Source organism: Alligator sinensis, unplaced genomic scaffold, assembly GCF_000455745.1.
Source record: "Alligator sinensis unplaced genomic scaffold, ASM45574v1 scaffold111_1, whole genome shotgun sequence".
In the NCBI taxonomy this organism is placed as follows: domain Eukaryota; kingdom Metazoa; phylum Chordata; order Crocodylia; family Alligatoridae; genus Alligator; species Alligator sinensis.
Genome location: NW_005841875.1, coordinates 1,257,045 through 1,281,241, shown reverse-complemented (window position 1 = coordinate 1,281,241; position 24,197 = coordinate 1,257,045). Strand labels below are relative to the sequence as shown.

Below are 24,197 nucleotides of genomic sequence, written 5' to 3'. Positions count from 1 at the left end.
TCTTTCCCACATGGAATATATAATGTCTAGACAATCAGTCTGGGTTTGCTTTGTAATTCTGTTAGGAAGCCATGACATACAATTTATTTGCTTCTGTCACAGAAGCACAGGTATTTGTTTCACTCACTGACTCTTAATTACCCTGAAGAATTCTGTTTAAACCCAAGGCATTCCCACTGCATGTGAACTGCTCAAATGCTGACAAATACCCAAAGGCTCCGGGTTTTTCCTTCTTTTGAACCAAGCCCAGTAAAACACAGCTCTTGGGGTCTCCAATCCCCTTCTTTCAAACAAATTTAAAAAAAAAAAAAGAAGAGAGCATGCAGTTTTAGAGGAATCTCTGGTTTTATTCATGGTTTTGACACCAAGCTCAAACTGTTTTGCCCTTTTTTAGCAATTGTAAAGGTTAGTGGTCAAGCAAACCTCAGTGCAAAAAAAAAGCAATAACTTCTGTTTTGGTTTTTTCCCTACGGGAATCAATCTGAAAACAAAGCGCCTGCCTTTTATTGACTTCTTAAATTGTAATTCATGGCACACGAACTGGGTCCATTCCTCGGCTGATGAAAATTTCCATAAATTAGTGGAACTACCGGGATTGAGACTGGGTCGGGGTCTATCACACCGTTTGCCTTTTTACAGCGGAGCAGGGTAGTTGAATTGAATTGATCATTAGTGGATCAACGGATAGATACAACAGTTATATTGGTATGAAATTATGCAGCTAGAAGATATTCTGATAAACTGCTCCTAGAATATTGTAGGTGGGGTGAAAAAGTAAGTCTAACCCTATATCAGTCAGGGTCCTAGTGTGGTATTAGCAGGCAAATATAAGTTAATTCAGAACAGCTCTGTGTATTTCAAAGGAGCAAGTGTGTTTCCCTTTCAAAATGGTTTAGAGTTCTGTCTATCAGCAGCCTGGAAGTATATAATGTACCAATGGATTAGTACTTCCTCCAAGGGTATGTCTGTGCAGAAGTTTATGAAGGCCGTGACCAAATGAACTTTAAATTAGCTAAAGCCAACCAGAAAATACTCCAGCAGTTAGCCCATCCTGAGTTCCCTGCTATTGCAGCTACACTGCCAACACCACTTGAGCTAGGCAGGGTAAGACTACACAAACTGCATTTGGTCCTGTGTACACCCTGAACACTGCACTAAATAGTATGGGCGTTTCATTTGCAAGCAGCAGTTATTTATGTGGTCAGTTTGCCACTTCCAAAGATTATTTTGGTCTGTTAGTGCAATGTGTATAAGATGTTAGAGATGCCACTTGTCACCTGCTATAAAAAATATGGTTGGCAAACTAATGAGCTGTGCCAGTTAATGAGTCCCAAAGCTTGATGGGAAAAGTCTGGTTCAGTTTCTGATACAGAGACAAGCTGAGAGTTTTTCCCAACAAGAGCTGGGCTGGCAGTGATCAAATGAAAGAAAACATTACGCTGCTTTGTTAAGCTTAACACTGGGGATTGACCAGGAGTTATCCAAACAGCGATTAAATGTGGTACACAAACCCAGGAGATCCAAAATAGCTTTCACGGTGTGCTAAAGCAAGCTGGCACTTGCAGCTTTATTTCTTTCCAATCAATACAAGGGACTATGAGCAAATGTTATCTGAGAAATAGTAGTGTGACCCAAAGCCACACCAACTAATTACAATCTACACAATTCAATAAAAGGAGCTTTTTCAAGAACGTCGCATAATAACAAATAGCGTGAATCAACTCATGGTCTTTCTGCACAGCCCGTAGAATTTGGCTCTTGGTATTGTGGAAGGGAAATGCAGTCTGAATATATAGATGGCCCCACTTCCCGCAGCACGGAAGGCATCTCTGATATGGCATGCAGTGGTTCAAGTTGCACTGGGTTGCGCTCACTTCTGAAGTAAGATATCATGTGGGCTGCACAGTGATAGGCTTTCAGGGGTTGACATGAGAAAGGAGTGAAGCAGGGTTGTTTTGATGATATTTTTAATTGGATCAACGGTATAGTTGGGAGAAATGTTAGAAAAGCTTTTGGGCACCAAGTGCCCTTTTTTTAGGTCACTCTGAGTGAAGGACATTGTGGAGAAAGCGAAGTGAGCATATCAGCTCTAGAGGTGAAAGTATATGGATGTTTAATCTGTGTTCTTTAGAGGGCATTGACTTTCATTCCCAGGAAAAGAAACAAATGCACAATTAACCAGCATGGCCCTGTAGGATGGGAAGCATTCTTCTGGCTCAGCAGAAGATCAGCCAATACCTGCATACTTGTTATACCATCCTGGTGTCCCTTTGTACTTCCATTGTTGTGGCCCAGCAGGCGACTGACACTGATGAGAGTTCTCCACAAAGGAAGGAATTTTGTCAATTTCAGTCTCCTACGAGGTCGAGGGCGGGAGCCCAGATGGATTTGTACAGTGTGAATGCGTGTGCCTGCAGCATGTGGACACATGCATCTGGGATGCAAACTAAGCAGAATTCAGCTTTCAGCCTGGGAGAAGCCAAACCCACATCTATTCAAGTGAAACATAATTGCTCGGTTCCAACTGGACAAACTGCTGACCTGTTCTGCTGTGGGCACTGGCTGACATGCCAGAGGTCAGCAATAGAAACTAGCCTCCCACTCCTGTTCCTGGGTGTACCAATTAGCTCCTTTGCTAAAATACTCCACTAGGGGAAAGGCAGACAAGGTTCTTTGGGTAAATCTGATATCCTTTATTAGACCAACTCAAATAGTTGGAAAAATTCTTCTTTGCAAGCTTTCGTGTATAAATACCCGACCACTAAGGGAAAGACCGTCTCAGGCTGCTTGCACAAGGATTAGGTGCTATGGATGCTCCAGTATATTTTCCATGTTGCTTTCCTCTCTCCAGGAAAAACTGGCAGTCAGATGTGGCCAGTAGTTAAAAATCTGGGTGCCTCAGACTTTAATTTCTCAAAAATGACCCATCTTGGCCATTGCAATTGAGTCCCACGTTGGTTTTGGACATGCTATCTTAAAAAATAAATATTTCACTTCTGCTAGGATTGTGAGTCAGTCACTTTCCAAGCCTATATGCTGGCACTTGAAATTTGATTTCGGTCTTTTGTTTGAATTTGAATATACTCTCAAAGGGAACCTGATTTTTGGCATTTTCTTTTCTTTTTACAACGCAAAGGGATTGAGACAACTGGAACTTGCAAGGAGATAAAATATAGCTAGTTGTTTTAATTCTAAGCTCACTTATTAGTTTTATAACTCAGTACATATAAGCTGTTGAAAATATAGAAAAAGACACGTAGAGTGAAAAACTCATTGTCTAATCTTCAGAGTCTGTTTTCTATTGCAGAGTGATCAGTTATGAGTGCTGCCCTGGATATGAAAAAGTTCCTGGAGAAAAAGGCTGTCCAGCTGGTAAAATATGTTTTATATTTATTTAGGCATTTAAATTCTACAGCTATCCTGAGCAGATAATTGCTCTGATTCTTGGGAATTGTGGGTGATACTGTATACTCAACTGTGTGGAGAAAAAAGACTTATCCAGTAGAAAACTAAATTATATCATCTCAAATGAGCTTCAATGCCTGCAGAGTTTTGACAGAAATGTTCTTTTCACTTAAAAATATATTGAAGGTAATTAATCTAAGTTAAGCCTGGTATAGATATTAGGAGCAGGTTGAGTAGCACTACTGGAAATCTGATACAAAACTATCTGTCGTAACACACAGATCTTCTGGCTCGTACTTATTTTTCATGATGGCAAGCCATAAGTCTTACAAAAGTACATCTGCTTGAAAAAGCTCAGTGACTATAAAGAAAAGAAGGTGAAAACCCATCACATTACAGCAAAAAGGAAGTGTTCTGTTTCTGCCAAGTTTGATGTCCCTATCTGAGCCTTTTCCTCCTGAGGAAGTTGTCGACTTCTCCACTGGTGCAAGCTCCATTGAGATTAAGGGTGTGGTGCCACTTTACACCAGTGAAGAATCTGTCAATATGTAATTTGGCATGACATGAATGCAAACAAGAGCTAGCTCTGGATAAGGGCAGGCCTAGGTATTCATCTGCAGTCCCTGTTGGAGCCATGCTCATCTGGGTGGATGTTCCAGTTGCTCAAAGTCCTGCAGTCTGTTTGCTACTGGGGTGCCATCAGCTGTGCCCTGAAAATGGGCAGCCGTTGCCCTGAGTGGGTAGCATTTACAGGGTGTTGGAGGGTGTGTGGATTCAGTATATTCCAATGGCAGCCTCTATATGGATGACTATCTTGGGGTGAGGAGACTGGAGCTTCCCCTCATCTAGTGCAACCCCAAGGAAAGGCTATATTAGGAGCAGGGAGGTTTTCCCAGCACACGGAGGGCTAGATCATGCCTAGTTTATGTCTCTTGAACTAATTAACTCAAATTCATCTGCTCTGCTGAAAGGCATGTCAACAGCACTGCAGCAAGTCGGCTGTATTAACTGGAAGTGCCGTAGGTGGCTTCTGGTTCCAGACATCTGTGGAGCATCCTGGATTTTGTTACCCAAAAGCCAGTTGCATTCCATGGACAGGAAGTCCCTTCCCCTCCTGCCCCAACCACAAGCCCCAGTCCTGGCCTTTGTCATTCCAGGTCTGTTTTCAGACACCAAGGCTGAGTTTGGGGTTCTGTGGCACTTGCCAGCATTGATAGAGAAGCAGGTTACTTATAAAAATGGATATGGGGATTGCAGCATAAAACCATAACCTGTACCTGTGTTGCTAAATGTTAACATCTAGGAAAGAAATGTGAAGCCCAATGTCAAATGAAAAATCAAGTGAAACCTATAAAAACATCTTTGTTCAGTTCTGGTATTTCTTTCCTTAATTATCTGGGGCTAGATTCTGATTTTTGTATGAAGCCAAAGTAAGTCCATTTCAATCCATGGTGATGCTGTTGGTTCTGGATATACAGTGTAGTTACTGACATTAAAATCTGCCCCTGTTTTAAGACAGCAGTGTAACAAATTGCTGTTCTAATTCTAACAAATATATGGCTGAGTTCACTGGCATGTTTCATTTCCAGACATATTTTTTTTTTGCCAGCAGCTCTGTTTTAATTCACCCCTGCGCAGCATAGTATGAATCACAGTATGCTAGAAATAGAATATTTTCTTCTTTCAGCTTTACCACTTTCAAACATCTATGAAACTCTGGGGCTTGTGGGATCCTCTACCACACAGCTGTATTCTGACCGCTCGAACCTGAGAACAGAAATCGAAGCACCTGGAAGTTTTACCATCTTTGCTCCAAGCAATTTGGCCTGGGCTTCTTTGCCTGCTGTAAGATTAAATTTACTGTTCTTCTATTGCTTTGCTTCTTTATTTTTCTTTATTTAATATTCTGAGTGGTGGGGACTGAGGTTCACTGAATGGCTAGTCCCAATGGAGGCAAGGCAGGTTCCAACACGGGCATTGCAAGGCATTGCTTCCAACATAGGTATTGCTATACATTGCTATACTATAGTCCATCAAGTCCAGTATTGACTAGTATTTAGTTCTTGAGAGGAAGTTTAAGAGCCCCAGGGTAGACAGTTGGGGGTTAATCTGCTCCCATATTAGGACTCTTCTGATCTTTGATAGAGATTCACTTAAGACCTGAATCAAGAAATCGAATATCCTTTCTACAATTTTCTTTTTGTGGCTCATTACTTGATAACTTGTTTATTCCTGATATCCATAAAATGTCCAGTGCCTTTTTTGAATCTTATTAAATTCTTGGCCTTCCACTGTTGAATTTGGACATAGTATTTCTTGGCTGTGAACTTTCCACTTCTTTCTCTTTAATTAACCCCACTGCCAAACCCCATCAGCTTTACTTTGCTTTGAGCTATAGAAATGGGAAAGAATTCAAAATCCTGTGCCCTGTTTGTTGAGATGGCTTTAAGCGGATGCATGCATTGAAGATCAAGAATCATATTTTCATTATATGCATCTACTCTGTCTAGCACAGGGATATTTCTGATTCATTATTTGGACCAACTGTAGGTACTGCTATCATAGACATGATGACAACAATTAACAAAAGCTTTGCCTTGATACAACGCTCTGGTTAGTCATTCATAAAAGGCATAGCTCTGTAACTTCCACAGATGGTGTTGCCTAATCTGTGCAGCTTTCATTTAAACATAGAAACCTGGCAGGTTCTTAGAGTATCAGCTCCTATTTAGAATAAAGGAGTTTCCTCAGTAAACTTTTATGAACACCTGACATTTGAAAAATGCCATTATTAGGTTTCCATCTATATGAATATATATATATATATATATATATCTCAATATATATTATTAGGTTTCCATCTATATGAAGCATCATTGAAATGCATTTGTACGCTGCCAGTTCCTTTGCCAAATCCATAATCCTGATGTTAGTGACTCTCTTTATGTTAGGTCGAGTCTCAGAATAATTAGTCTGATTTTGCTTACATTTAGGAAACATTGGATTCCTTGGTCAGCAACGTCAACATCGAGTTGTTAAATGCTCTTCGCTACCACATGGTGAATAGACGAGTCCTCACAGATGACCTGAAACATGGAACATCTCTCTCTTCAATGTACCAGAATCTTTCCTTGCAGGTCCACCATTATCCTAATGGAGTAAGTAAATTACTTGGTAAAGTCTTGGTAAATGTCTAGAGACCAGCTCCCCAACTGGAGGATCTGGTCTATTCCCACTTTTACAATTTTTTTTGTAATTTTGTAATTGTAAAATTAGGGTAAAATATTGATGATAAACATGAAAAAAAGGGTCTGATGCAAAAAGGTGCTGAATCTGCCTTGCTCTTGTTGACATAAGTGAGAGTTGAAGCTACTCCCGTGTTACAGGATTTGGCTTAAATATTCAATGTTACAATTTGTCACTGATCTGGGCTGAGGCCGGGGCCAGGGCTGGGGCCAGGCCCAGGCTGGTTGTTTCAGACAACCAATCAGTGTGTGAATAAAGCGTTATGGCCAGACAGAGTAAGGCTTTTATAATATTAGAATATGTATATGTATGTGTGTGTATATGTATGTGATGTGTGTATTGTTTATGTATTTTATATAGATATAGATATATATATAATACATAAACAGTACACACATAGATATATAGATATATATATAGATAGATAGAGATAGAGATATCTATCTCATTACCTGTTTTCGTTATGTCTGTGTGTGTACACACACATACCACACATACACAAATAAATGAAATATATGTACATGATTCAATATGTAAACCTGTAAAGAGCTTGAGTAGAATGCTGATACACCAACGGTTCCAGAGATGTTGCACCATGGGTAAACGCACTGAATTATGTATTTGCTTATACATGGTAGTGCAGATAGAAGGGAGAGCAGGGTGACACAGTGGATGAAGAAGGCTGTAGCGTATAAAAGCTCATGCCCCTCTGAACCAGTTAGTCTCTAAGGGTTAGTCTCTCTTAGCCACTAATTAAAGTGCCACCCCTGCAGCATGTGCAAAAGTGCCCTAAGGTGCCATCTTGCCCTACCTTCTGCTTGACTTCAGACTTAACATGACTAAACACCTCTGTGTTGATAGTACAGAGTGTCTGAAGATTATTTTTACTGTGGTATAGTTATAACCATGGCTATCAAAAGCACAATCGGAGCACAGTTTTTTACTGCAACACTTACTCACCTGAGTACATCTTATTTACCTGGGTAAGTTACAAGTCACTGGATTACTCAAGAGTACAATTTTAGTACATTAGTACTTTCTTTTCATACCTTGGGACTACTTAACCAAGCTATCAGTTGTTGAGCTTTAAAAGCAATAAGCATTACTCCATATAGAGAAATTATTTTTAATTAGCTCCTTGCAGCTCCTTCACAGACAGAGACTGTTTCACCCTGAAGGTTAATATGGCATCATCTCAGAAATAGAATAGTTGAAGGCTTCTCTAATTTCTCTCGGTTCAAATGCAGTCCAATTGTGCTTCCTCCACAGATTGTAACAGTTAACTGCGCCAGGCTGTTGAAAGCTGATCATCAAGCCACCAATGGAGTGGTTCACCTCATAGATAAAGTCATCGCTACCACAACCAACAACATCCTGCAAGTTGTTGAAATTGAGGAAAGCCTTGAAACTCTTCGGGTGAGTTCACCCTGGAAATGCTGGATGTGATCATTAAGGTTTTTGCTAATGGTGTTCCCTAAACTTCAGTGTGATAGAGGCACTTAAAGCTTGTCCATGTTAAAAGATGTTGGCAGAATGCTTATACTAATGTAGGCTAATCCTGTTTGGGAAGAGTAATAATCTATATCAGTGTAACTGTGTATCCATACTGGGGCTTTTGGTGGTATGACTATGTTGGGGAAAAAATCATACCCTTTATATGACATACCTCATCTTCTGGAATTATTGGGAGCCTTTCGATTGATTTCTGCGGGTAGGTGGTAATAAATGCCTTTCTAAATCTGACCTTTTGTCACTGTCTTGGTGTGAGAACATGGTTGCCCCTCTTTTTGTTCTTGGTGAGGTTATGCTAGCCTCTCCTCCAACCACTTTTTGTTTCTTTAAAGGCTGCTGTAGCTGCTTCAGGTCTTAATAACTTGTTGGAGAGCGAAGGCCAGTTCACACTCTTAGCTCCAACCAATGAGGCCTTTGAGAAGATCCCGCAAGAAACATTGAACAGAATCCTTGGGGACCCAGAGGCTCTGAGAGGTAAATCATTGTTTGCCAAGTGTGTTAAAAGGTAGAAAAGTATTTTGTTGTTCCAGGAGGAACTTAATAGAACTGGACTGAACTAACCCTTTGTATACCCTAACCTAGGCTCTAATAACCCATTTCCACTCCTTGTTCCTAGAAGTCTACAGGCTGCACCAAACCTGCATATGTGTAGGAGTAGTTGGTGGGGGGAAGACTGGACACAGTCCCATTCTCCAGATCTTCTAGTTTGTTTGCAGGAGAATAAAATCAGGAACTTTCATAGTAATTGCTTTGGTCTCCTTTGGAGACCCAGCCTTAGTCAAAGGAGGATCAAGGCAACTGAGAAGCTAGTATTGCCTTACCTGTCCAAGCACCACTGTGCATCATTGGACTGGGAACTCTGCTGTGTAGCATTTACACTGCACAGGTGTCAGTCTCCAAACACCCATCTGCATGCCTCTGCTGTGGAGTGGAATTTGAGCATAAGGGATACTTTGCCTCCACTTAGGATGGGGCGGGACTTGGATGATCATGTCAAAGCTAATGTACTTCTGTTTTGCTGGAAAATGGAGGTTTCCTGTACCACAAGCACCTAGGCAGATTTTATAGGAAGTAAAATTATGGGCTACAGTCTGTCTGCCTTGCCCATGTGATCAGTTCTACAGATGTTCATTCATCTGCCTGGTCATATGGACTGCTCCTTGGGTTCAGTCAAAGGACTCAAGGATAGGAGAGTTGGCTAAGTCACTTTTGCACTGACTGGTGATGGTCCTCTAGGAACCATTATACCACCTGGAATTAAATGGTATCCCATACCTAGCACATCTTCGATGAAGAGGTTATGGTGCAGAGCCTGCTTGGCTGGGAATCACTTGGTACTCTGAGACAAGTTTACATGCCCTTTGGGCTAGTGGAGCAATACTAAGGGGACTTCTTAGCAATCAACTGTAGTAGAGAAATCAAGTGTCTCTGACCAAAGCCTAATCTGTCTAATTTTGAAGAAAATACACCGCAGTCAGTCCATCTCTTCTGGATTAACATTCGCACAGATGTCAGTACGAAATCCCATATTTCTTTGTCAAGATTTGAGATTTGGCTACGTTAAACTGCCTCCTTGAAGACTTCAAATCAAGAATGGCTGGTTTCAAATCAAGAGGGGCTTCAGATGAGGCTGGTTTCTACTAAATGTAATTGTCTTCTTCTGTAGCTTGCAAATATGCAACTGCCAACTGAGGGCAGCTTCCACTGAAAAGAGATGTTAAATGTCTTAGCTGCTACATGAATAATGATGTACAACTCAAGGATCTTAGATCAACTACATCTTTTTTTCTAAAATAGCAAATAATAATAATAATAGTACTATTTAGGTGGTGTTTTATGTAAAAACCAAAGGGACTATAAGCTGCTCTGTTGGGGCAATTGCATTGGTTTTAATCTATAGGCTGTAAATCACTGTGTTTTTTGAAGCAGGTCTTTGTCCCTGGAGGTATGATACGGGACAAGCCATATAACCGGCCAAGCTAACATGCTTTCTCTCTTATAGATCTCTTGAACCATCATATATTGAAATCAGCTATGTGTGCTGAGGCCATTATTGCTGGCTTGGCAATGGAGACTCTGGAAGGCACCACATTGGAAGTGGGCTGTAGTGGGGAGGAGCTCACTTTGAATGGAAGGCCTATCATTGCTAACAAGGATGTTGTAGCAACCAATGGTGTTGTGCATTTTGTTAATGAGCTGCTAATCCCAGATGCAGGTAAAAAGATAAATCTGTGTTTTATGCACATCTTTCTACCCTTTGTTTAGAAAATCACCGGATTGAGGAGAGGGTTACTTATTCTGCAGCAGATTTTAACTAAGCACAACAAGAATGCGGGTAAAAGCAAGAATGTGGTTGGCACGAACGAGTATTTGTGCATGTATATTGGATATTTAAGTACCAAACACCCAGATTTGCATGTGTAAACGTGGTTTTTTCAGGCATCTGCAGGGAAGCATAGAAGCAACTTGTCATTCATGCTTAACTCATCCATCTTTGGAAACCTAGCTTTTAATAGAATGTTATATTTCTGCAGTTTAACAGAGTATTTGAAGTCCTAAGATGTAGTAATGAAGGGTTCATTAGGAATAATTAAATAGATCTGATAGAAGAGAACTAAGGTGTTATTTTCAGTCAAAAAGTTCCAACCTGTGTGCTATGGAATCAATTTCTTGGAACTGATACATTAGCTTTCCAGAAATACAAATAGCTTATCAGCAGGTACTTCTAATAGCAAAGAGTGTCATTCATGTTGCAGTAACTTGTTATATGATTTCTTTTCAGCTAAAACTTTGTTTGAGTTGGGTCAAGAGTCTGAGGTTACAACATCTATTGACCTTTTCAGACAAGCCGGTCTCAGTTCTCACCTGACTGGAAATGAGCGTTTGACGCTCCTTGCCCCCATAAAATCTGCATTCAAAGGTAAAACTTCAGAAATATTTTATTTGCTCCATTGGTGATGAGCACAGACTCACTTCTTAGAGGAACTGGGTCTGCAGAGCAGAATATTACTACTGTTTCAAGCAGTGACCTTTCTTTTTTTTTTTTTTCAATGCATGTCCCTCTCAAATGGCTTCTGTTATGAGCCCTTATTGTACTTTGGATATCCTAATTAGTACTTGGATCCTTCTTAGTGGCTCAGTCATTGGAGTAAAATGAATCATTGGGTCTTGATGTACTTTTTGCTACAGATGGGATTCCTCGTGTTGACAACAATTTGAAAAATTTGCTTCGGGATCACATTGTTAAAGGCCAGCTTTCCTCTAAATATCTTTACCATGGACAGAAACTGGAAACTCTGGGTGGGAAGGAGCTGAGAGTTTTTGTGTACCGCAACGTAAGTCCCTATACATATTCTAGCTGGCTACAATATTGAAGCTCTAAAAGGGCAATTGCTCTAAAAGTGGTCTTTGTAAATGGCATCATGGAGTTCTGGGTTTAGAGTCTCACACGTTTCACAGCAGAGGTGAAATCCTGGCACCATTGTTTTAAGTGAATGGGAGTTTTGCTATTGATTTCAGTTGGACCGTTTCAATTCCAAACAACTAGGAACCTGGAAGCTAAGACCTCGTTACACATTATCCACGTTAGGAATAAAAATTCAGCAGGCTAAGGAATGCAGTTACACATGTGTAACCCCATAAAGTCCTGAGCATCCTTATATTTTTCGTTTTCATTAAAAAAATAATTACTGTGTCAGTTAAAATCCCTGTGTTAATTAAAATCTCCTCTCCCTTGAAAGGCTATTATAATTTCTTTTCTGTGATTTGTATTTGCAGAATCTTTGCATTGAAAACAGCTGCATTGCTGCCCATGATAAGAGGGGAAGGTTTGGCACAATGTTCATCATGGAAAAGATGTTAACCCCACCAATGGGAACAGTGATGGATATGCTAAAAGCAGATCATCGCTTCAGGTAAAATGTTATTCTTGCTAATGACCACGTAGAAGCCATGGTTCCGATTCCCTGGTGACTGTAGTCACTACTACATGGTATGTGTAAGGGTAAGGGTAAGAAGAAAATCTAAAAGGGTGTCCTTTTCCTAAATTATAAAAAGCAAAGTTTGAATGAATTCAAGCTCCAGCTTTTAGTGCCACATGGGTGGATCTACACATGTGCCTCATTGTGGAGCTGACTAATTAGCTCCGCAGTAAAGTGTCACAGTCTACATGTGTGTCTGTATTAGGACACAGTAAATGAACTCCACTGTAGGATAGTACTGTTGGAGACCAGTACTATCCTATGGCAGAGTAGTTTACTCCATCAAAATGCACGTGTAGACGGTGACAGGGCCTGGCTGGGGCATGAGGGTGCTAAAGTGCGGGAGCTGCCTGCTGCCTAGCCCTGCACTGTAGCACCCTCATGCCCCAGCAAGCCGCTCTGCTGCCCAACAATGCCACCTAGTGATGCTACCCAGGGCTCCCTGCCAGCCCAGGACTGCTCCACCTTAGTTCAGTGTGCTATAAGGGTCCCAGGCTCACATGCAGACACTGCATCCGGGAGCAGCTGACTCTGGCACAAACTGCACCAGGGTTTATTACTCCTCACTAGTAGCACTTGTAGATGCACCCAAGTATATTTGTGTTGCCTCCTTGATTTGTCCTTTGCTTCATATTTTCAATGTGAGCTGGGTTGAGATCTATCAGCAGACATGTCTATTATTAGGAGTAGTAGTATAGAGGTGGTTGGAAGATGATGACCCTATTGTGCATATATTAATACAGTGAGGACCCCATTCAAAGCCCCCTGGAATACTCCCACTGTGAGTTTTGGATTAGGTTTAAATTTATTGACCAACTTTTCAGAATCTGGTGTAGCTCTACCATTGTAGCTCTTCTTGAACATCTATGATAAATACTCACTAACCAAGCAGTGCAGTTACAATAAGGATTAAAGTAGGTTTGAACCAATGGCACTGACAAGGTTGTTTTGTGTGTGTCTTGCAGTACATTGGTGGCTGCGATCCAATCTGCTGGCCTAACCGAGACATTAAATAGGCCAGGTACCTTCACCGTGTTTGCACCAACAAATGAAGCTTTCCGGGCTATGCCACGTGGGGAACTGAACAAGCTTATGGGTAAATATCTATAGATGTGATCTGCCTTGCAGAACATTGAACGTGTTTTGAAGGAATTACTGGACCAATGTGTCTTCTGGAACCCGTTCTTTGACCATGTCTGTTGAAAACACTCTACGTAAGCAACCTTGATGTGCTCCCACTGAAAGTTCCTGATATATATATATATAGTAGGCTTCGGAAATGGCATTGCATTTTCCAGTGAGGCAGTCACAAAGCCACTGAGAATGGGAGCACACACCACTATGACAGCTCTGCATCCATCTACAATATGCAGTGTACCCGCCTCCTTGCTTGGGCTGGGCTCTGCTGATGGCGTAGACAAAGGGGGACAGTGGTACTACAACTGCCTCACCTCTCCATGGTGTTACTAGTGACATCCTTGAGATCTCTGGATTTGGCAAAGTATATGGAGAAAGGATCATTGTGCCACCTTCTCATGTCTCACCACACATCTATGCATAATATGGTTGCTTAAAGCAAGTTTTGACAACTGTTGTCTTCAGTGGGCTTTGAATCCAGGCCCCCACAACCAGAACTTTGTCTGAAGATAAAATTTTATATATTGCTGGTATCAAGCATTTTTTATATATAAAGTGTATTCTATATTAAAAAATATTTATATACCTATATGATGAGTGCATACAGAAAAATAAAACAAATCTAGTCATAAGAAAAAGACATTTTCTGGACTACCGAAGATCAAGACTGGGAGAGGATCAGTGTGCTGAAAAGCATAGAATTCAAAGTCGATATGGAAAAAGTATGAGAAGGTTTACAGCTATCCTCCATATAAGCAGTAGGGTGTTCTCTCTCTCCCAGTTGAGAATGGATGTAGTTTGGAAAGAATGTCAGGTATTCTAGTGTAATATCTTCTTTGGTCATGAAAGCCTGACCAAATATTGACATCATAATCTACAAAGCATCTGCACCTGGTCATGGGTGATCCTTTTACGTGCCCAGACAAGTCATGTATAATATGAGACTGCACAATCATTCTCATGTTTAATGTATAAATATTTCTCAACCATTTTGCAGCCACTGTGCCCTGCTCCATGGGTGAAATATCCCAGATGTGAGTGCTTTAACTGTTCTTGGTTTTCTAAGCAAATATTTAGCTTATGGTTCTGAAGAAGAAGTGAATCATGCTGGCGGGGATACGCAGTGTGATCTGACTCACACTGGACAAAAGAAAATTGCAAAACGAGATGCTTTGTTTTTCTAGATTAAAAACCTGGAAGTCATTTTATGCTAAAAGGTGTCCCATGTTTTGGCTGATCTAGAGTTTAACCAGTGGCTTTTTAATCTCTGAAGGAGAAAACGAGAAGGACTGATGCCCACAGCTGCAAAAATCTCTAAACAGAGGTTGTAAAGAATATACCCAATCTGCTTCTTCTGAGGTCTGATCTGAAGTTTAATGAAATTAGTAGAGAAACTCCTGTTGTCTTCTCTGGGCTTTGAATCCAGGACCCCTTCTCCCCCATAATCCCAGTGTCTGTGAACTATGCATTGGTGCCATGAAAATGGTGGCACCCCATCCTATGCCTCAAATACTACTGTCTGGCTTGCTATGAGAAAGTCTGCAGCACTTTCAAAAGGAATATTAATATGGGCAAAAATGTTGAGATTTGCAATAACAAACAAGGTTTTCCCTATTATATCCCTATTATTATTGTTTGAAACCTGACCATCCTCAGGAAATGAAGCAGATAACAGAAACAGGTTCAACAAACATTTATTTGGGAGAAAGAGAATGAAAACATAAGACGCAGTGATGGAAACCCTCAGATTGTGATCTCACCCAGTTTTGTAAACAATGCAGAGTTGGGTTGGAAATTGGACCACCAAGTGGAAAATCAATGTGTTGCTGGAAGCAGTACTCCTTCCTATGAATGAGTTACTGACCCAGTGCATCAGCCTGGTTTAAAAGGACCCTGGTTTTGGACAGTGATCATTTAAGACCTGGGATCATAAACACCCCATGGTACTTTGCATACAAATGAGTTAACTCTGGTGTCCCAATTAAAGTGGTTGTTGCATGTTTGCTCTCTTGATTACTTGGGTACTTTCAGTATTTTATGGGACTGCCCGTTTATCGTCGTTCTAGAGCCTAGGGAACAAGTTATAACGTTGTTCTGCAAATGCTTCCTCTGGCAGGTAACGCTAAAGAACTTTCAAACATTCTGAAGTACCACATCACGGATGAAATCTTGGTTAGCGGAGCAGTGGGAGCGCTCGTGAGAATGAAGTCTATGCAAGGCGATAAACTTGAAGTCAGCACTGTAAGTATCCCTTGAGGGGAGGAGGGCAAGGAGTTGTTTGTTGGTTCTTTGAGACATATATTTTTTTTACCAAGCAAGTGCTTTTAACCAGCTAAGCCACAGTGCCCCCCAATAAGTTGCTGTAGAGGTGCGCAGAGACCCTGGAACATGTACCACACACATTCTCTGACGGCTGCAAAGCCAAGACTCGGCTTCCTGGGGCAGCTTGGATTCAGTTATCACAATATATTTTTTGAGCTACCCAGTGACTATGGGTTTGTCAGGCTTTACATTTTATTTTCAACAATTGTCTTATGCTCGTTTGGATAATATCAGATGAATTCCAAATGCACCTTCAAGTCCCACTAAATGGTTTGTAAAACAGTCTTGAAATAGGAACCTCTGTACCAGGAACCCCATGAAAAAAGCCTGGTTTCTCCCTAGGAGGATAATTTGAAATGAATTGCTACAGCTGCTATAATTATAAATAACCCTGAATCATGGGGAAGAAATCAAATGAACAATCTGTTCATTACAAAATCTTCCCTCTAGGATTTTTTTTTAATTTAATATATTCTGTGTGTGCTCTTTTTAACAAAGCAGGATTTATTTCATTAATGAGCTTAATGAAGCAAATTTGGCATCCATTAATGGGAAAATAATTTCTGTAAATCTAATAATGGATGAACTCCTGCAAAGATGCAAAAAATCACATTCACAACAAGTTAAATGAAAAGATGTGTGTGTGCCCTGTTGGCTGCTTCAAGTAGGCTAGGTTCTGGGCTGGAGGAGCCATGGACCTGGTCTTGTCTGGCTACTTCAGATGAGTTTACTGCAATTAGATCCCATTAAAAAAGCAGTTAGATGTCATCTTGATGACCCAAGACCCCTGCTTTCAGGCAAGAGGCAAATATTCTTTTTGTGCCATAGTGCAAAATCCCATCTATCTTGTAGAAGAAGGAGCAAATTCAGTTCCAGAGGCCACTGTTGGATGACCTGAGGGTACTTCTGCCCTTCTTCTTCTGACTCCAGTAGCACTGAACTAATAAAGTATGCTCAAGACTGTGGAAGTCTTGAGAACTCCCCTTTCCTCCCCACACCCCGTCTTCTTTTTTAATGGTGGGAAGGGGATTAACGCTACCTCTTTGGTACACCAAGACAGGTCTTTCTATTTCATCCCTACAAGTTATATCCTGAATTGTATCAACCCAATCTTCATAGCCTTAGGAAAGGGTGAACAGTGCAAAGGAGACCTTGGACTCCAGCCTTCAGCCATGGCAAAAAAAGGAAGGATATGTTTCTTCATAGGAAACCAGGAAGGACGATCCAGTGCAATGTCACAGTATGAGGCAACAATCTGGGTGTCAAGGAAACCTGACTTCTAACCCAGACTCTGCCACTTGTTCAAGTTCACTCCCCCCATTTTTTTCTCCATTTCCTTTTTCTCCATTTTTTTGCCTCAACTGTTTAACCTGTAAGCTCTTTGGACCACAGACTATCTCTGACAGCACTAGGACAGTGTTGACCCTGAACCTGAGACCTGTAGGCATTACTGTAATACAAAACTAGTTCACTACCACAGTACAAAACTAATCAAGCAATCTTATCCCATGATCTTTACATCACTTGGGTTCATCCACCCTACCTGATATAGTAGGTGTGGACTGCTAATCTCATTCAGCTTGTGTCTTGCTGTTTGGTTTTATAGTCCTCCCTTCAGTGGAGAGCGCATTACAAATACTTACACCTACTGGGTAAATAAATTATGTGACTGTGGATCTAAGGGGGTTTTCCACATATATTATAGTCATTTGGTTGAGGTTTTCCTTTTCTTTTCCTGTTTTTACCCCCTTCCAGAAAAACGATGTAATTCAAATCAACAAGGAACCTGTTGCTGAAAGCGATATCATGGCCACGAACGGTGTGATTTATGCTGTGAACTCAGTTTTACAACCTCAGGGTAGGTCCATGTTTATAAATGTGTAAAGCTGCCTGGGTTGCTCACTTGTGGAAAGCACTCTAAGAAATCTGTTTGCAAAAGGAAATAGGATTTCTCTGGTGGCCAGTAGGGTAATGGGTACATGCTGCTGGTTTGCTGAGAAGCAAAATTTGGATGGTTGCATTATAGTGAATGGACCCCACCACTACCACCTTTTTCTGATGTTTACTAAGTGGCTCGGAAGTGTTCTGTGAGATTTGCTTAGCCCCATTCCTTTTACAAAATGAAGGTGCACCTTATAATGGCACCAAAGATTTTGAATGCACTTCTACCAAATGTGGCATGACAGTCTGAAATTGCTCATTTGAGTCCTAGTTCAGGCCCACACTTATATTTGCCCTCAGTTCAGCAAGCAAAACACATGCCTAGCTTTAAAGTTGCAAGTAGTCCCACATGCAACTTAACACACAGTTAACTTTTAGGCACTTCTTAGGTGAGGTCCTAAGGGGTGTATCAGGACCTTCAGGTATTATATTCTTGCCCTAAGGGATCTAAGCATAGTACTGTCACTCAATTTGGAAAACAGAATGGGTAGGGGATATCTTGGTATTACTATGACCTCATCTATTTAACCTACAGTAGCCTTGCCAGTGCTCCAGTAAAAAATAGGCTTTTATAGTGTAGTCATGTAAGCAGTGGTCATGTCTCATGTAAGCAGTGGTCATGTAAGTTATTTTTGCTGTCTTAGGAATGTGGGTGACACACAGTAAACACTTTAATTTGTTGGTACCTTCATGCTTTCACATAATTTTGCACAAGTATTCAGCAGAGGGAAGCAGGGGGTATGCATCATATATTGTAATGATGTTGGAACTGTGCCTTTAGCTTCTAGGCCTCAAGAAAGAGGTGATGAGCCTGCAGATCCAGCACTAGAAATCTTCAAACAGGCATCTGCATTATCCAAGGTAAATAAAAATTTAGCTTGCCCATGGTGCACTTCTGAAATTGCCTTGCTGTTACTAATTGTGCATGTTAAATTCAGTTTGGGGTTTATGCCAGGGATGTTGGGTCAGTGCTTAAAGAAGCGCACTCATCTCTTTTGCATAGATATAAAATAGACAAACCATTTGTCCTAACATAGGGCACATATAAGCTTGATGCTAGATGTGTGTCCAATTTTACACACACACATTGAATAAATGTCATTGTTATATCTAGATTTCCCCCTTCTTTGTTCAGACTGCCAGCTGTCTTGTGCAGGAAACTTCTCTTCTGCTTTTGTCTGTTATACAAGACACTTCTTAGCTACTATTTATTTCTAAAAATCACTTCTCTAGGAGTAACCAGTTTGCTGTTGAAGAATGTCAGGATTAGAAGACTTGTATTCACCATTAAACTAGATATTGTCCTGCATAACCAGTCTGCACCTCCCTTCAGGTGGAGGCTTTGGACAATACATAGATCTCACAGGTCCAGACTCCTTCTGGATGCTAGGGCAACCAAGCTGCAGAATTGTGGCACCCTCCACGGAGAATGCCCTTCTACCACATAGGACCCAGCACTGGATTCTTGGAAAGCACTTGCTTACCTTCACATATCCAATGATGTCATAGGGCATGTTGGCTTAGAAATGGTGTTTAAAAGTTTGGTTTTTGGGAATTGGCCATGCATCATACAAAACCCTTTGTACAGTCAGGGCCATAATGCCACACACTCACTTGCATGCATACTCCTGTCTTTGAAGCACTAGAGCTACATGCTACTTGTGACTCACTGCATTGAACACAGATGTAGTTTTGTCTTCTGTACTGTTCCTTCCCAGTAGGAGAGCTGGTTTAAAAGCGGTTAGTAGTTTTCAACAGATCCTCTTTGTTGAAAATTTGAAGAACTTGGACTAGATCCATTCGATATATTTAGAAAATGTTGACGAATCAGTTGTTTGGCTGAATGGTGTATGCAGCTACAAGATATAGAATCATAGAAAATGAGGGTTGGAAGGGATCTCAGTGGGTCACATCTAGTCCAGCCTCCTGCGCAAGGCAGGACTGTCCCCAGCTAGATCATCCCAGCCAAGGCTTTGTCTAACCGCCAAGGATGGAGATTCCACCACCTTTCTGGGTAACCTGTTCCAGTGCTTTACTACCCTCCTAGGAAGAGAGTTTTTCCTAATATCTAACCTAAACTTCCCTTGGTGCAACTTAAGACAATTGCTCCTCCTTCTGTTAAGGAGTTCAGAATTGTTTTTACATTAAACTAATATGCCTTCTCTTGTTGTAGGTCTCTCAAAGGAATCCTCGACTAGGTAAATGGAATGTCTTATTTTCTGTATTGTTCTCTCTAGGATATTTCTAGTTATAGGATCACTTGCTTACCTCTTTTTTATTTTTATCAAAACAGCCTGAATGTTGCTAATGTACCATCCTGCTTTCATGTCACCATCCTCCACTGACCACTCCTCCAATATGCATTCATTAGAAATTGATATGCCTTGTACCTAGACCTTAAGTGCTCAGTAAAACTCCTGAAGAATGGGAGCTGTATTATCGTTATATAAAAGAACACACAGTATTTTCCAACCCCTCCTCAGTAGGGTGGCACATTGTAGGGGTTAAAAGGCCAGAATATCTGGCATCAGAAAGTTTGTTGCATGGATAAAATTACTTGTATTCCAGTAAACAGAAAGTGTGGGCAGACCAGAACCGTTGTCTTCTCTGCATATCTTGTTCTTATCCTGAAGAGGCTTTGAATACTTGCAACTCTCGCTGAAGTCAACAGCAGTTATAAGTGCTCAATGCCTTGTGGAAGCCAGCAAAAAACATGCACCACAGGCTTTGGCATGAGTCCTCATCACAGCAATGGGAATCCTTCCACTGACTCCAGTGACATTTGGACACAGCCATATTAGCGTAAAGGAAAAGAAATAGCAGAAATAAATGGCTGGGTAGTGATTTCAGTCCAAGTAAAATGTATTATTTGATGTGAACATAGGGATGTTTTCAGCATTGGTGTGAGAATAGGAACGGATGCATTATATTTTTCACATTTGCGTCTTTCCCTTTTCTCTTTTCAGCACCTGCGGTTTCCAGGTTATTAGCAAAGATGAAAGGAAACCCTGGGACCATCTGAAGACCATTCAGAGGAATACACAGTCAGCGCTTCATTCAGTTTTTGCAGTTGGTTTGAGACGGGGACAGAGTTGTTTTTAAAAACCAAATATCACACTTCAAATTTATTTTGTTTTCACTGAAACCGATAGGAGAAAAGAAGCCATGTGTATATATATTTGTAAACCATTGTTACTGTCTTTTGACCATATTGTTCCACATTAAGGCTGATATTTTTTTTAAAGTGGGTACTAAATTGAAATGTTTCTGGTTTGGGTACCTAATCTGCAACAAATTGCGGGGGGGGCAGGGGCGCACAATTGATTTTAGAAGTGCAAGGGTGAGCTCTCACTGCAGCACTAATTCGGAAAAAAACTTAAGCACATACTTAAGGCCATTCTGTTCAGGGGGATGGTACTGTTTAGACATACTTCCCTGAAGTAGGGATGATTTTCCTGTGTATTTCCAGTGGATTTCTCTGGGGTTGTGCATCATAAGCATCTCTGAATAGCAAGATGAGTGTGTCATTTCATTCAAGGAAGCCTAAAGCAGCTTTGAAAAATCAGTGCCACCTATTGAAGATGTTAGTGTTAATGACCTGGTGGTAATTAATGAGTTCAACTTTTAAAGCAAATGGACTCCAGGTGCAAACCATACATTTGATCTATCTAGTGATTATTTTAGAGTTATCCGAGTAATAACTCCGAGTAATACAGGTTGTATTACAGCAGCATATATTCCCCACTCGGTCTCTTATTTGGAAAGACTATAATGCAGTTCAAAAGGCTTTTTTGCTGTTGTTGATAATGGGAAATTTGCATGATATAAGCTACAGTTTGATCTTTTGTGCTTTTTATTAAACTGAAAAGAGACAGTTTAACAGAGCTGTCTCTTTTCACAGTGAGACTAAAAATACATCCTATCTGTAATGAGTGTTCTCCCTAACAGAAGCCTTCAAATAAATGCTTCCTTTGTAATAATTGTCGGGGTTTTTTAAAAAAAATAAAACAAAATATAAACAACAAGGATTGTCAGCATCCATGGTTTTTTATGGCTTGATGGCACTGTGACTTATTGCTGGGGGACAAAGTTCTAGTTGGCCAAGTAACTCCCATGGTTCAAACTAGTATTAATCTCAGAGAGGCCAGAATAACTGAGGAGGACTTCCCCAATTGTTCTCTTTCCATGTGTGACTTCTCCAAATCCTGCACAACTATCATTTGGCAGGTTGCTCAAGAGAAAGAAATGGAAATGTGGCTGGTGCTGATCCCATAAGAAGTGTTTCTGGCTATGGTTGGGCCCATGGATGTCCCCCCACACCCTTGCAGGCCAGTATCATTTGGCTCTGAACATCAGAGCAAGGGAACAATCAGATTTGAAGCTCCTGGTTGCATCTGTCTTGTAATCTTGTGTCTCTTTAAAGTCAAGGTGTTGAAAGGGAGAACAGCTTATCAGGTATTTCTGCTTCTTCCAGAGAGATCATCTTTCAGGGTTCACAGTCCACCAGTGTGAACTGGCTTTCCATTCCCCAAGGGTTTTTGAAGAGCTGTAGTCCCACCTGTAGCAAGCGTGTCCTTCCACCCCCACTGTGCAAAAGGTGCATCCAACAGACAAAATAAATGCCAGCTCTTTACTTCTGCTAAGTTCCCGGCAGAAGCCCCCAACCTCACAGAGTGAGGGGATAGACTGGGGAGTAAGAATCCTCCAAAATACCTCACAGGGCATACATATCCACTCTAAGAATTTTGCATGAAGTGTGGTAGGAATAGCAGATTTGTGGGTGACATCAGGTGTTGAGCTTCCACACTGCTCCCAGGTGTCATCACTGAGCTTTAAGTCCTATCAAGTAAAGAGATTGGGTATTAAGAACCCAGAGGCTCCAGAAAACACTGATATAAGCATCCCAGTACCTGTCAGCTTGCATCAAGGTGAAGGTTGCTCAGGCAGAGGCTAGGATCAGTAATTTCTGCTGCTGAGTGTTGTGAAGAGCATCTAATATAGGAGCGTTCTGTATGTGATCCTGAAAACCCCACAGGGACATCTCCGGGGAGAGATTTGTCTTCACACTCAGCTAATAACCTATAATATATGTAAAATGAGTGTAATGAGAGAAGAAATTATGCCAAGAGACCTCTGGGTGCTTAATGAGCAGTATCTCAAGCTCTTTATATCTTGAAGACTTCAAAGCAGACATGTGGCTGACTTCTCTCCTGGAGTTTTTTCCTAAACATCTGGAGCTAAACTCTCACTCATCAGGATGCCAGGAGGGTTCCTTCAGTGAGTAATAGGCTTTGTATTCTCTCCTGGGCCAATTATCATCTCACGAAAGAAATGACTGTAAGGCAGAAATATGTGGGTATAAACATTTCACTTTAGAAGGGCAGGATAACAAAATGGATGTTGCACTAGTTGCCCTTGTTGAGGGGAAAAAACTTATTCTTCTATCAAGAAAAGCAAAACTGAAATTCCTCCTTTCTGTATTGGAGATATGCTTATAGTTTGAATCTGTGAGAAGTACTTGGCCCCTTTTTCCCTTTTTTTATGTACAACATGGTTGTTTTTTTTTTTTTTTAATCATTTGATTCTATCAAAAAGAGAAGGTGATGTAGAAATCCATAGTTCTAGCCCTACACAGACCGAGGAAAGGTTAGTGGGGGCCTGGTTTGGAGAGACTCTGAGCTTTTGACTAATTGGGATCATTAATGATTCATGGGGGGGGAAAAAGAGAGTGATTAGTGCACTCAACCTGTACTTCGTTCCCAGCTCCTTGGGTTACCATAAAATCCTTCGGAGCAGAGGCTGGGCCCACCTCCCCCCCCCCCCCCCCCCCCCCCCCCATTTTTTCCCCAAGTGGGAGTCCTTGCTACAAAATTATACATTCTCTTGCTCATTTGCTCTCTGGCTCAAAGAATATTTAAGCATTTGATATGAAGCACAACAACTTTAACAGGATGGAGCAGAGCAGCCTAGTGGCTAGGCTATTCTCCTTGGGGATGGGAGATGTGGGTCTACATTCCCGCAGAAAGGAGACAGAATTGCACATTGCCCCCTGTCTTGAGTGATGTGCTTTCATCCCTGCAGTATCTGGTAAAAGGTTCTGGAGTATGGGAGCAAGATCCCTTCATTTTGTACAAGGCCTGATCTGCTCAGTCTGCTCTAGGTACACCAGCCAGAGCGAGCTGAGGACCCCTTTGCTATGAATCCTGAAAGCTCTCAGGTGGGTGTTAATCACCAAGCTGTTCAGGCCTATGAAGACTTTTTGATGGTTCTGGGTATGTTCAGAAACCGGCATTTAGGCATCTAGGGAACTTAACTGGTGAAAACTTAGATGTCTAGTGAGTCTGAGCACCTCCAGGACTGGATGGCAGTTGGGTAGTGGTTGTGAAGAACCAAACGTTAGACTCTTGAGACCAAACTCTTCAGTGGCATTTAGGGGCCCGAGTCCTTCGACAGCTACAGCCCTGGGTTGTTGGGAAAATCCTTACCTTTGTTTTTATCCTTTTACTCTGTTTTATTTGTCCTTTCATCCTTGATGCCTTTCAAAGTATTTTTTATCTTCTTTCCTGGGCTTTCTCCCCCCTTCCTTCCTGCCATTCCATTTGTTCTTTCTTGCTTTTACTCTCCTTCATTCTTTCAGACTATCTAATCCTCTTT

The 24,197-nt window shown here is 41.2% G+C and overlaps 1 protein-coding gene across 1 annotated transcript in view; it reads left to right on the top strand.

Annotated features, from left to right (window-relative positions):
- TGFBI (transforming growth factor beta induced) overlaps window positions 1–21,568 on the top strand; it is a 34,233-nt gene extending 12,665 nt beyond the window's left edge. Inside the window, exons 3-17 of the mRNA XM_006017219.3 lie at window positions 3,308–3,372; window positions 5,093–5,250; window positions 6,399–6,563; window positions 7,921–8,067; window positions 8,496–8,637; window positions 10,166–10,378; window positions 10,946–11,083; window positions 11,353–11,498; window positions 11,941–12,077; window positions 13,109–13,239; window positions 15,397–15,521; window positions 17,358–17,460; window positions 18,325–18,404; window positions 19,717–19,741; window positions 20,510–21,568. Of these exons, the coding sequence (XP_006017281.1) occupies window positions 3,308–3,372; window positions 5,093–5,250; window positions 6,399–6,563; window positions 7,921–8,067; window positions 8,496–8,637; window positions 10,166–10,378; window positions 10,946–11,083; window positions 11,353–11,498; window positions 11,941–12,077; window positions 13,109–13,239; window positions 15,397–15,521; window positions 17,358–17,460; window positions 18,325–18,404; window positions 19,717–19,741; window positions 20,510–20,565 (1,831 nt within the window). The 3' untranslated portion in view covers window positions 20,566–21,568. The remainder of the gene's footprint in view (window positions 1–3,307; window positions 3,373–5,092; window positions 5,251–6,398; window positions 6,564–7,920; window positions 8,068–8,495; window positions 8,638–10,165; window positions 10,379–10,945; window positions 11,084–11,352; window positions 11,499–11,940; window positions 12,078–13,108; window positions 13,240–15,396; window positions 15,522–17,357; window positions 17,461–18,324; window positions 18,405–19,716; window positions 19,742–20,509) is intronic.
- Window positions 21,569–24,197: the final 2,629 nt, after the last annotated feature.